We start from the raw sequence: 13,432 nt of genomic DNA, 5'->3' as shown, positions 1-13,432 counted from the left end.
CTTTTTGAAAAATCAATAAGTTAAAAAAAAAAACCCTGTTTAGATATCTAAGAAGGACTTTTAAAACAACTTTTGGTTTAGCCTTTGAAAAAGAGTTTTGAAGAAGTTCAGTTTATGACTTATTCGAATGACTTATGACCTATTAGAATAAAAAACATGCAAAAGTCAATAAGTTAGTCAGACACTTTTTAACTCTTGACTTATTGACTTTTGCCAATTAAAAAGCTAATCCAAAGACTTTTTTAAAATCTCATTTTCCCACGATCATAAGTCAATAAGTCCTTTTGAATAAAAGTCCTTTTTAACTTGCAAATGAAATCCCAAACATCCTCTTACTTTTTAGGGATTATGCTTGGAATAGCCATATTTTGGGTATGGTTTCCAAAATATAGACATAACAAACATGTTTCTATAAATAGACATGGATTTCGTAGAGCTACATCTGAGGACTATGCGGAATGAACTTATGCTCTGAGAAATCGATGTGTAAAAAAAAAAAAAAAAAACTAAAGAAAAGTTCTTCGAGGCACCCTGTGCTGAAGAAGAGTTCCCTAGAGCACCCTCAGTAGATTGTTCATTTAGCTCTACGGATTTGTTCTTCCCCAAAGATGAGATTTTTGGATTTTTTTTTCGATACATTAGGCAGCGTTTGTTATATAGACTGAACATGACTAGACTGGATTTGGACTGGACTGGACTGAACTAAACTGAACTAGACAAATTATTTGTGAGCCGTTTGGTAGCAGAAAGATGGAACGGAACATGATGTTAAAATGACCAAATTGCCCACAAAAGGTAACATAATCTTATCAATCGTAGAAATTTATAATCACAAAAGATATCAATATTATTAAAGAAACTTCTTCAAGATTCCATGTGCTTGTATTATAAAATTCAAGCTATGCTTACAAACACAAAAAGCAAATGGGTAATCGATAATTTGAAAAGAAAAAAATTTTGACGAAAATTATATGTTGTGTGGTATGATTTAAAATTATATATTAAGAGAAAGTAAATGGTAATAGTGTTAACGACAAAGGTAAAAAAGTTTAATTATAAGTTAAAATGGACTATTGTCGCCGCAACAGTGGACTGCATATTTTAAAAAGAAAATGTAATGGGTGGAGAGAAGATTATAGGACGATAGATATTTTCAAATTAAGTAAACTCGTTGCAAAAAAAATGGAGTATAAAGTTGTTGAACGTTAAGAAATATGAGATAAAAGATGTGAGGGTTTATTAGTAAAATGTGTTTTGCTCCACCAAGTTCTACCTTTTTGGGTGAGACTAAAATCTAACAAAATAGTCCCATTTGACTTGATCAACAACTAATTTTGTTCTTTTCCATTCATAACAAACACTATTTCAAAGACCATTGTTCTGTCCTGTTCTGTCAAGTCCCATGTACCAAACGATACCTTAAAGAACACGTTACTGGAATTACGAAAGTTTCATAGAAATGCCCTGCGGACCTCGCTATAACCTCTTTAGATCCGTCGATTTTACATATATGCCCCTCCTTAATTTATCATATTGCCATTCCGCAGAGCTTTGGAGGTTATCTCCGCAGAATTCATGTATATTTTTTTTATCTTGTATTTTAATTTTAATAACCATACCCAAAATATATTATGGGCATAATCTCTACTTTTTAGAGTTCAAAAAAAAGACCCAAACACCCCTTTGAACAGCGACCGGGCGGGAAACTTCTAATACAGAGAAACTTCAATTTGCATATTTCCGTGCTTCTGTATTTGTAACCATTGTGTACCTTATTAGGGCTCAATAGCTCCAATTGTTTTCAGTTTAAGAAGATGGACGGAAGTTGTTTACAGTTCGAAGAAAACCCAATTCAAGATGCTATTTCCAGAATTCGCTTCGCCCCAGCATCCAACAATCTCCTTATCTCTTCCTGGGATACTGTAAGATTTCGTCTTTATCGAGAGTTTGTTTGTATGTTTGCGTGCAGCTTTTTATACTATACACTCCAGAACCATTAATTATGGGGTATTGTATGTGCAGAATCTTAGATTGTACGATGTGGATCGATCTAGGTTAATTTTTGAAGCTTCCGGGGAAGCTGCGCTGCTAGACTGTTGTTTCCAAGGGGAGTCAGCTGCTTTCAGTGCTGCTTCTGATTGTTCCATAACTAGGTCTGTTCTCAGATTTATGATTAATTATAGTGAAGTTGAAAAGACAACTCTCGATATGTGTATTTGAAATCCCAAACTTAATGTGTTCTAGGGTTCTGGTTTAAGGGAAAACGCTCAATGCAACTTAATGCAATTGAATTGATTTTCAGTTACGAATCATCCATTTGTCTGACCTTCAAGGTCAAAGTTCGAGTCTTGTTTGGAAAGGAGTGAATATTGTACATCCTTTATTTGTATATCTTTGTATTCTCCCAAAGTTTTTGAGTAAGAACAATAGAACATATAAAAGAACAGTCCCAATACAAATTTAAGATAAAACAGATGAAAGTCTGCTCAATCCCATACAAATTTAAGATAAATTTGAACACCAACAGATGGTTTAAAGCTATAACACTAGTACATTACATAATTCAGACATTTTCTTCTTAATTTCTTGGTTTTAAGCATGACCTTTGTAAGGAAAAAATCATTGCAGGTACGATTTGCATTCAGGAATGAGAGAAAACTTTGGAAATCATGATGATTTAGCAACTTGTGTAGAATATTCTAATGAAACAGGTAAACCATAAACAATTTTTTACTTCCAAAGTTCTAAAATATTATAAAAACTTACAACAAACAACACAAAGTTCCATAGCAAACATAGAACATTTTAAGATTTTTAATAATGCTAGTTACAACTTTGTTTTAAAAAGCATGAACACTTTCATTAATAAGTCATCAGTTTCCATAGTTTTCACAATCAATGACATTTTTGTCAACCATATTCGCTTGGATACTTTTCCTCTACAAATAAAAGATCATCTTCCTCTTCTAGTGACTTTTTCTAGAGAAAATTGTGCTTTTAACTTTTGTTACATTTTTATATTTCATATTCCAAAAATTCATCATTTTTTTTGGTTCCACAGGTCAAGTTGTGACTGCAGGGTGGGACAAAAAGATAAAATGTTGGGATTCAAGGTCAACAAAGACTCTTACTGCTGTAAATACTGTTAATACAGGGGTCAAATCTATATCCCTATGTGGATTTGCTTCAATGGTTGCTGTTGGGGATTCAGTAAATATATATGACTTACGCAAATTCAACAAATCATTTAATAGCAAATGTGTAGAAATTCAAATCGAGTGTGTTCGACCTTATCTAGACCAAGGTATTTAGCAATAAATCTAGTGTATGACTTTTTTGAAAAGTTTTAGGTGAGTTTATTTAATTATATATCTTAAATAATGCAGGATTTGCAGCTGGATCAACTGATGGACGTGTTGCATTGAAGTATTTTAATCCATCTGATCAAAACAACGATGGGTAAGTTTATGCATCTTTCAACTGCCATATTATTTAAAAGATAAAGTTACAACTTTGGTCCCTAAGTACAGCTGATTTTTTCAATTTTGTTCCCAAAATGTTCTCTATTGCAATTTTTGTCTTTTTTCGTCCATGTTCCATGTAAAATTATTATTTTTGGGACCAAAAATAGTCATTTTGATTGAAACAAGGATCAGATATGTAATTTAATCTTTTTAAAATAACGCCCACTTTTCATTTCTAGTACTTGTATTATTAAAGATTTTGAATATTTAACTAATAATACATCATTCCTGTGTTCTTACAGATATGCTTTTCGATGTCATCCAAAGGCAAAGAGAGCAAGGCATAATTTTGCAGCTGTGAATGATATTGCATTTAGCCCATCGTATGTCTTTTAAAAAAAAATAATAATTAATGAAAAAAACTCGTAGAAGTTTAAACTGATAATCTTTTGTGATTAGGACTTATGGCGATTTTGTCACGGGTGATAATAAAGGTTATGTCACAATATGGAATGCTCAAAGTAAAAAGAGAGTTTATGAGGTAATATTACATAATCCAATGGTTATTTATTAATATCTTCTAATGAAATTTTATATAAAAATTGTAATTTCAGATGCCAAAATTTGAAAATAGTATCGCCTCTTTATCATATAGCCATGGAGGACAATTTCTGGCTGTTGCTTCAAGTTACACTTACAGTGAAGAAAATGAATTGTTAGTATATCTTCTTGTGTCCCCACTTAAATTCTAAATAAATATAACCAGTTTTTTTTATATGATTCATATATATATATATTAGATATGATTTACTAAAGATGGAATGGAATGATAAAGGAATGGAATGGAGAGTGTAATGGAATGAGACATTACATTCCATCGTCATGTTTGGTTGGGCCATAGGAATTTAATGAATTTTCATTTGAATTTGTTAAAGTCTATTCTCGACATTATTTTGATTACAATTTACAAACTTTTTTTTTTACAGGATTTAGAAATTCAAAGCTAAACTTTTTAAAATTTTCCTGTTTGACTCTTTGGACCAAATCTACCCATTTTTGGTAAATGGGTCAAAATTTCGAACTGTATGAATTACATTTTATGACAGACTTGACCTCTATTTTTATTGCTTGTGTACTAGACTTGACTTGGTTTAAATTTTTTATTGTTTTCCCTTGTTGTCAAATAAGTATTTGTGAATATACTTTTCTTACTTTTATCTGATTTTGGATTTTTTGTTATACAGGGAAATGCCTCCAAGGATATACATACATGAAATGGATGACAAATACATTGCTTCCTTTTCAACCGGAAGTTCAAAATAGACCATTTTTACATAAACACAAATGACAAGGCAACAAGCTTTAAGACATGAATGTCTTTATCATATTAATTTTTGTGTTTCTTCCTATTGTAGCGATTGTCCCCACACATTGTTTTAACCAATCATTGTAAACTAAAATAACTAACAAGTATTTATGTTGCTTGTAATCTTTGTAGTACTTTTTAAAAGGTAGCCTTTTTCTTGTAATTTTATTAACATGGGAAATGAAAAAAAAAACATAAAAGAAGTAATATAATGGATTTTTAAAGCAAAAATTGCACTTTTGAATTGTTTCGATTTTAGTGAAATACCAATTTGTGAAGTCCGACCGAATGAAGAGATGAAACATCTATTAATTGTAAAATTCTAGACTTTTTTAAATGTATCATTAACAAATATGAAATATTCAAAATTGTATTTCTAAGGTTTTTAGGTGAAATATTAAAATCCATCCGTTAAAAGATTTCATTTTAATGTAATTTAACACCATTTACACTTTACAGCAAATTGAAAAGGAATGCACTAAAGAAATTAAAAAAGAAGATTAAAAAGAGGGAGGGCGTAATATAGCATAGAGTAAAACTGAAGGGCCTTTTGGCAATCTACAAAGAACTACAGGGTTACTACGAATGACAAAAAGTGTGTAATCTAATCCGACGGTTACCATTCAATCTGAATAATACTATATAATATCTCTTTGTACGGCTGTTGCTTAAAACCCTAATATACCTTTCTCCCCAAATTTCTTCAATCTTCACATATACTACTACTCTTCGTCACTTCCTCTGTAGATCTTTTGTCTCATTTTTGAAAATATGTCTGACGAAGAGCATCAATTCGAGTCTAAAGCCGATGCAGGAGCATCCAAAACTTTCCCTCAGCAAGCTGGTACTATCAGGAAGAACGGTTACATCGTTATCAAGAATCGTGCTTGCAAGGTATCGATCGATTTATTATTCATGTGTTTGTTCTTTCAATTATAGATCTGATTTACTCCTGTACTCTTCGGAGTTGGTATTATAGATCGTTGTTGTTAGTTTTCACCGTCGATGTGGTCAATCTGTTCTTATAGCATGGTATCGATATTAGACTTGTTATTAATCCATCGATTTATATGTTAATTTGCTGGATTCGATTGCTTGAAATTGCTATTTTCTTACAGATTTTACGTTTTAGGTCATGTTTTAAGTTTTCTTATATTTGATTATGTTTCTGATACGTCTACTTTTTGCAAATTCGTTCATCTGGCAACTAATCGCATGACCGAATACACATATATCAATGGGTCCCTGTATTAATTGTCATATTTTCTGTTATTTTTTACTCTCTGAGAAGATTTTTATGATCGTTACATTGACAAATTAATGTCATTACTAGCTTATATCAGTGTGACCTTCCCATCTTTTGGATCTATACTCTGTTTGAAATTCATCCCTCTAAAAGAAACCATCTTTTAGAAGATGAAGCAATTTATATCATTACTTTCTTTTTGCAGGTTGTTGAAGTTTCAACCTCAAAGACTGGCAAGCACGGACACGCCAAGTGTCATTTCGTTGCCATTGATATCTTCAATGGAAAGAAGCTTGAAGATATCGTTCCCTCTTCCCACAATTGTGATGTATGTTTTATGCATTTTACAACATATTTTACATCTTTTATTTGTTTGTAACTTTATATTTATACAAATTATAATATTTTCTTGGGTTTCAGGTTCCACATGTCAACCGTACTGACTACCAGCTCATTGACATTTCTGAAGATGGATTTGTACGTGTCACTTATCTTGTCATTTTCCCTCTACTTTTTTTTTATTTGGTTTATATTGTGATGAATTTAATAAAATGGATTTATTATAGGTGAGTCTGTTGACTGAAAATGGTGGCACTAAGGATGATCTCAAGCTTCCAACCGATGATAGTCTGCTTACACAGGTTGGTAATTAGTAATTAAACATGAAAAGTTCACTTGAAATTGTTAAGTATAATCTATATATTTAATAATTTTTGTGCTCTTAAAAATTGTGCAGATTAAGGATGGATTTGCTGAAGGAAAGGATCTTGTGGTGACAGTGATGTCTGCGATGGGAGAGGAGCAGATCTGTGCTCTTAAGGATATTGGTCCCAAGTAATTTTACCTTGTGTGGATTGAGAGAGATTTTATATGAAGAACTGCGTTTGCTAGATTTGTGGTGATGGTTATTTAAGAAAAAAAAACTTTATTAGGTTTCTTTTTTCTATTTTACAAATTTTTGTTTTGTTTTTGGTTATTGTTGATGTGCTAAAAAAGTCTTGAAATTTGGGCTTGGGGAGAGGATGGGCAATATGTACGTACACTTTGTATCTCGATATGTTTGGGATGCGACTTGTGTGAACTTATGGAGTGGTTATTCTGTTTCTTTGTTTCATTTCTAGTGCTGTTTTTTCTCGTCTTCATTATTTGATTTTTTGTTTTTAGAGTACATGTATATATATTGTGCTTTGAAGCCATTCTTTTTGTAGTAAAATAAAAAGAAAGAAAGAATGGTTTTGAACCTTTGACAAAAAGAGACATTAATTGTTTAATTAGATATGTAATCTAATACAACCTATTTTAGATTTGATTCCTGTAATTAATGTTTAAAAGCTCCTAGAATTGCATTTTTTTACTTGCACTTGTGGTTAAACAATCAAAATACAAGAAGTCTTTAATAGTGTGAACTTTTAGCAAAATTATAAGCACATGTAAAAGGGAAAATGACTTAGGAGGGTAACTATCTTTTATCCGTGTTCACATATTGGCAACTTCTTTTTTTTTGTATATGATAAAGTATCTAACTTGTTTTAACTGTTTAAATTATAACAATATTACCGGTTAATACATGTTTTAACCGGTAACTCAAAGGGAATATGACTTAGGAGGGTAACTATCTTTTATCCGTGTTCACATGTATTTTTTGTACATAAGAAAGCAACTAACTTGTTTTAATTGTGTAACATCCCAAAAATCATCACAAAAAATTGTTTTTAGAGAAAATTACACGGTTGATCCCTATGGTTTGCTCTTACTTGCACGCTTCGTCCCTGGAAAGAATTTTTAACTCGGACAATCCCTATAACTTTATTTCGTTACCCGCCTAGTCCTTTAGTTAACTTTCCGTCTTATTTGGGGTTAGGAACTACTCACGTGAGTGGCACGTTGGGGGCATTTTTGTCCTTTCAACCCTACAATATATTAGCGCCATTTAGAATACAGACGGATGGTTTTACGATTCCGATCATCGTCAAACCAAAACACACACAAACACACACTTGTCAGACGAATTCCCTTTCTTCTCTCAAACGAAAACCCTAGTCGCTAGCTAAAACTTTGTATGCTTTTCCAAATAATCAACAATGCCGGTTTGGAATTTAAGTGAAGCACGAGGACGGATGATCAGTGAAGCAGAAGTTCGTCTTCAATATGGTAACTCCGCCTAGTCCCTAATCTCGTTTTTATTTGCATTTGCTTCGTGAAATCCTACAACCCTAATCAAATGTTAATCAAAATTTTTGGGGCATTTCCTTAATAGGTGATCATCCGACCATGTTTTGCATGCTATTAAACCATGGTGGAAAGTTTACTGATTTTCCTGGAAGGAAGTATGTAAACGGAAAGAGACATTACGTTGACTTAATAGACATCGAGACTTTCTGTGTTCACGATATTGATGACATGATGGTGAAACTTGGGTATATCGATGAAAATCTACATGTGGAGATGTACTATCATTTTCGAAGGCCACTATGCGATTTGGATTTTGGCTTGTTTGCTTTAGCTTCAGATGATGATGTAAGGCATTTAGCAAAATATGTTGGCCAGCATAAGCTAATAGAGGTGTATACAGAGCACGGGCAAACGAAATTACACACATATTCGATGTCACCAAACCCATCTAAGGTACGTATAGTTGAGATTGATTGTACCCCAAAAAGATTGTTTTTGGAATGGCATGATACACAAGTTGAGCCTAATGATGTGTTGACATTTGAGCCTAATAGAAACAACCCTCCTGTTTCACCTACTAGAAATGAGCCTTCAATTGACAAGGTGGACATGGTAAGTGATAATGCAAACATCATGGAAACTGAAATTGAACATAGTAGTGATGATAATAGCAGTGGTGATGAGATCAACAGTGGTGATGATAATGAGAGTCAAGATGGTGACTTTCTTCTGGACGAAGACAATATCATTGATGATGTTGAAGTTGACATGAGAGAATTCCACTTGAATGTTGACCCAGATGTTGAGTGGATTGGAGGTGCTTCTAAAAGAAAGAATCATGTAGTTACAGAAGATGGGAATGAAGCAGACCTTGAAGTTATAGATATGGAACTTTTCTTGTCCGACTCTTCATCAGATGATGGGATCGAAGGAGAAAGAAACAAAAAGATTAAAGCTATTAGAAGGGCGCATGAGAACGAAAATGCTCAAGTCAGTGAGCCTTTCTATTTATATCAGAAATTTAATTCGTCAAAGGAGTTTAAAGATATGGTTAACCAACATGCAATAGATACAAGAAGGGAGTTGGATTTTGAGAAGAATGATAAAAACAGAGTAAGGGTTGTATGCAGGGGAACCATAACAAGCCTAGGTGGTGGGACCGGTCAAGAAGTAGTCAATGAAGAAGGTAAGTGTCCTTGGGTTCTTTTAGCCAGTAAGTGGAAACGTGACATGGATTGGACAGTTAAAACATATGTTAGTGAACATAAATGTCTTCAAACAAGAAAGGTTAGGGCTTGTGATTACAAGTTTCTTTCAAAGCAAATTCTACAACTGGTGGAAGCAAACCCAAAAATTCCAGTCAAGGCTTTAAGGGAACAACTTCAACGTATCTACAAAGTAGATATTTCTAAGATGAAAGCCTTTAGGGCAAGAGAAGCAGCCTTAAAAATTATCAGGGGTGATTATGCCACTCAGTACAAGATCTTACAAGATTATTTGTTAGAAGTGCAGACTCAAAACCCAGACACCACTATCAAGCTTGATGTCGAAAGTGAACCAAATCCTGATGTTGAGACAAGAACCTTCAGACGCGTGTACGTGTGCCTTGGTGCTTTGAAGCAAGGATTTGCAGCAGGGAAGAGGGATTTTCTTGGGGTAGACGGGGCTTTCATGAAAGGACCTTTCCATGGTCAAATTTTATCTGCTGTGGTACATTTTCTCTTATGTTGTGGTTGAACCATATATTTTGATTTATTTTTTTACTTTTATTTATTGGATTGTATTGCACAGGCTTTAGATGGGAATAATGGAATATATCCTTTAGCATATGTTGTGGTTGAAGCTGAGACACTGAACTCTTGGACATGGTTTTTAACTCACTTGGGTGATGACCTAGGGTTGGCTTCAAATTCAAATTTCACATTTATATCAGACAGGCAAAAGGTTATTTTCTTGTGTTTTGAATAGTAATATCTAAAGGAAAAGAAATCATTGACATAATGTATCTTTCTTGTAGGGTTTAAGTTCTGCCATCGCAGATTTGTTTCCTTGTGCAGAGCACCGTTATTGTGTTCGCCACATACACGAAAATATGAGGTCACGTTGGAGAGGGGATAAGTTTAAAGAACTGCTTTGGAATTGTTCAACAACATATACTGTGCAAGAGTTTGAAAAAGAAATGGAAGAAGTTAGAAAATTAAACCAAGAATGTTATGAGTGGCTTAAACAAATACCACCTCAACATTGGGCACGTTCTCATTTTACAGGTTTGACCATGTTATATATTATAATATATGATAACTATTGTTGTATACTTGTTATGCACCCACTCTGGTCACCTTATTTTAGAGAAAGGGTAGTTTGGGGTAATCATCAAATAAAGAGCATCTTGTTGGTACAGGGGCATTATGGGTATTTTATATTATTTAGTTGTTATGACTGATAGTATAAGAGGGTAGTGGGATAGGAATTGAGATATCGATCTTTTCTGTTAACCTGGAATTATTTTCTTTTGCATTTTGTTCTTTACATTGTGTTGTTCTTGTTGTGGTTACTCATTAAATTAAGTGAGTTCATAACAATACTCTAATGTTTGCTAACCAATTATACATGTATTCTATTAATTAATAGGGAGAGCACATTCTGATATTGTGATAAACAACATATGCGAGTGCTTTAATAGCAAAATAATAGACGGACGTGACACACCAATTATCAATTGCTTAGAGTTCATCCGGGAGTACATCATGAAGAGGATTGTGAATGTTGAAAAAGAAATTGACAAAGCAACAGGCCCTTTGACTCCAACAGCTACCAAGCTATTGCAAAAGATCAAAGATCAGGCAGAGGAGTATACAACATCATTTTGTGGAAATGGGAAGTACCAAGTGAGTGGACCTTGGCAAGATCAGTGTGTAGTGAATGTGAATCAACGAACCTGTTCATGCAAGAAGTGGGAAATAACTGGAATGCCATGCAAACATGCTGTATCTGCAATCTGGGACATGAGGAGAAATAATGGTGCAATTGGTATTCCAGAAACCTTTGTTCATGAATGTTATTGGCTATCAACCTGGAGGAACATGTACTCTTTCAAAGTGGATCCGATAAATGGTAGAAGATTGTGGATTAAGTCACCTTGTCCAACTACTTTGTTGCTTCCAAAACACCGTGTCCCAATAGGAAGACCAAAAAAGAAACGAAGGAAGTCAGCTACAGAAAAAGAGGATATGATCAAAGGGAATACAGTTTCTAGAGCACAAAAAACTGTTACATGTACCAAATGTAACAACAAAGGACACAATGCCAGGACTTGCAAAGGGCAGTACCAACTGTTGGGAAGAAGGGAAAAAAGAAGAATGAGAAAGGAAAAAAGAAGGATAAAGGAAAAGAGAATGAGAAAGGAAAACAGAAGAAGAAAGGAAAAGAGAAGGATCCATTGTAAACTCTTTTATCATGTGATGCTCTTATTTTGGTTAAGCTATTATGTAATGTGATGTTTGTATTGTGGTTAAACTATTATGTCATGTGATGTTTGTATTTTGATTAAACTGTATTGTGTTTAGTATCACCAAAACAATTGCAGTTGGTACTTAGACATTTGTTTTTGGTTAAACTCTTATGTAATGCTTTTGTTTTAATGTTATCTAATGGATCAATTATTGGTATGTTTTTGGTCATTTCATTTGGCATGTTTTTGGACATTTCATTTGGCATGTGTTTGGTCATTTCATTTAATGTTATATAATGGATCATTTGGCATGTTTTTTGGTCATTTCATTTGGCATGTTTTTTGGTCATTTCATTTGGCATGTTTTTGGTCATATGTTAAATGAAAAATACCAAAAGATTACAGTTGCATTGCATCTATTAATTGTACCAATAGATACCCTTTCTCTCCCAATTCCAACAATACAAGATGGTAATAATCCATTGTAATCTTTTATAAGACAACAAAGTGCAACTATTAATTGTACCTAAATATACCATTTCATTAAAATGCAGCAATACAAACATGCTAATATTACCGTTTCATTAGATTATCTTCAACCAAAAACCATTACTGAAATACCTAATACTACAACTTGTAAACAATTATCCCAAAAAACAAAATCCAACTGACAATTAACAACATTTTAAGGTTCCGATTTTGGATTTCAAGTTCTTCATTCTGGATTTCAAGGTCACGATTTTGGATTTGAAGTTCTTCATTATGGATTTCAAGCTCAAGATTTTGGCTTTCACCCTCATACGTATGCTTTTCTTCATCTACCCACGAAATAAATCCACTTCTTGGTCCCTGAAGTTTTCAATACCCTCGATTAGCATAAACTAGGGTTCATCCTAGAAATTACCAAAAAAATTGATAACTCAATACCTGTAAAGGGCATGCATAAAAAGGCCTACCAGGATTTCTCTTTGTTCCTGAAGTTCGTATGATCCCTACAGCTCCACACTTGCATTTCACCATAATCAATTTTGTGTATCTTCAATCTTCACGAGCAAAAGAAATGGAGTAGAAGAGGAAAACTGGAAGCACCGATTGAGAAAAGAAGGAAGGAGAAGTAGTTTTAAGTCCGTTGTAGGGTTGAAAGGACAAAAATGCCCCCAGCGTGCCACTCACGTGAGTAGTTCCTAACCCCAAATAAGACGGAAAGTTAACTAAAGGACTAGGCGGGTAACGAAATAAAGTTATAGGGATTGTCCGAGTTAAAAATTCTTTCCAGGGACGAAGCGTGCAAGTAAGAGCAAACCATAGGGACCAACCGTGTAATTTTCTCTTGTTTTTAATTTGATACTAAAACCATAATTGTCAAACCATTAATTTAATACTCCGACATCGGGCCCTGCCTGGCATCGAGCCTCGCTCGGTATACAAGTCTGTCTCTCTTACTCCCTGCCTGTCTCCGGGCCCCGCCCGCTAAACACATACAATCATATAACATGCTAACACATAAAGAAACATACTCTACTATATTCCTGTCCTAAGAAACATACTCTGCTAATAATGAGATACAAAACATCGTCCATACTCAGCTAGTGATGAGATATGGGACCTCGCCCACACTCACCTCCTTACCAGGCACATGCAGATATTCCTCGGGCACCAAGTATAATCTAACATGCAGACATTCCTCGGGCACCCGCCCGACATCGGACCTTGGTCTGGAATAACATACTAGC

General features: G+C 33.9%; 3 protein-coding genes across 3 annotated transcripts; all 3 read left to right on the top strand.

Annotated features, from left to right (window-relative positions):
- Positions 1-1,680: 1,680 nt before the first annotated feature.
- On the top strand, positions 1,681-4,974 carry LOC145068848 (Transducin/WD40 repeat-like superfamily protein). Its single transcript, XM_079015823.1, has 9 exons — positions 1,681-1,922; positions 2,023-2,153; positions 2,629-2,711; positions 3,062-3,304; positions 3,387-3,459; positions 3,767-3,847; positions 3,924-4,005; positions 4,079-4,179; positions 4,709-4,974. Exons 1-9 carry the CDS (start codon positions 1,815-1,817, stop codon positions 4,785-4,787), a joined length of 981 nt encoding a protein of 326 aa, XP_078871949.1. The 5' UTR covers positions 1,681-1,814; the 3' UTR covers positions 4,788-4,974.
- Positions 4,975-5,496: 522 nt separating this feature from the next.
- LOC145066004 (eukaryotic translation initiation factor 5A-like) lies at positions 5,497-7,190 on the top strand. Its single transcript, XM_079013144.1, has 5 exons — positions 5,497-5,724; positions 6,282-6,404; positions 6,497-6,553; positions 6,643-6,717; positions 6,813-7,190. The coding sequence occupies exons 1-5, from the start codon at positions 5,602-5,604 to the stop codon at positions 6,912-6,914; spliced, it is 480 nt and encodes a 159-aa protein (XP_078869270.1). The 5' UTR covers positions 5,497-5,601; the 3' UTR covers positions 6,915-7,190.
- A 3,066-nt stretch (positions 7,191-10,256) lies between these two features.
- Positions 10,257-11,803, top strand: LOC145069975 (uncharacterized). The gene is made up of 2 exons (XM_079016903.1): positions 10,257-10,515; positions 10,880-11,803. The coding sequence occupies exons 1-2, from the start codon at positions 10,341-10,343 to the stop codon at positions 11,743-11,745; spliced, it is 1,041 nt and encodes a 346-aa protein (XP_078873029.1). The 5' UTR covers positions 10,257-10,340; the 3' UTR covers positions 11,746-11,803.
- Positions 11,804-13,432: the final 1,629 nt, after the last annotated feature.

Source organism: Lactuca serriola, chromosome 8, assembly GCF_051521515.1.
Source record: "Lactuca serriola cultivar US96UC23 chromosome 8, Lser_US96UC23_V15, whole genome shotgun sequence".
Classification (NCBI taxonomy): domain Eukaryota; kingdom Viridiplantae; phylum Streptophyta; class Magnoliopsida; order Asterales; family Asteraceae; genus Lactuca; species Lactuca serriola.
Note: the sequence above shows the minus strand (reverse complement) of the source record. Positions and strands in the feature narration are given on the sequence as shown.

Bases quoted from the DNA above. Each gene is read 5' to 3' on its own strand.
- LOC145068848 (XM_079015823.1), top strand. From the start codon at position 1,815: ATGGACGGAAGTTGTTTACAGTTCGAAGAAAACCCAATTCAAGATGCT. The intron at 2,154-2,628 runs GTCTGTTCTCAG...AAATCATTGCAG, and splicing joins TCTGATTGTTCCATAACTAG to GTACGATTTGCATTCAGGAA. The intron at 4,180-4,708 runs GTTAGTATATCT...TTTGTTATACAG, and splicing joins TACAGTGAAGAAAATGAATT to GGAAATGCCTCCAAGGATAT.
- LOC145066004 (XM_079013144.1), top strand. From the start codon at position 5,602: ATGTCTGACGAAGAGCATCAATTCGAGTCTAAAGCCGATGCAGGAGCA. The intron at 6,405-6,496 runs GTATGTTTTATG...CTTGGGTTTCAG, and splicing joins CCTCTTCCCACAATTGTGAT to GTTCCACATGTCAACCGTAC. The intron at 6,718-6,812 runs GTTGGTAATTAG...AAAATTGTGCAG, and splicing joins ATGATAGTCTGCTTACACAG to ATTAAGGATGGATTTGCTGA.
- LOC145069975 (XM_079016903.1), top strand. From the start codon at position 10,341: ATGAGGTCACGTTGGAGAGGGGATAAGTTTAAAGAACTGCTTTGGAAT. The intron at 10,516-10,879 runs GTTTGACCATGT...ATTAATTAATAG, and splicing joins GGCACGTTCTCATTTTACAG to GGAGAGCACATTCTGATATT.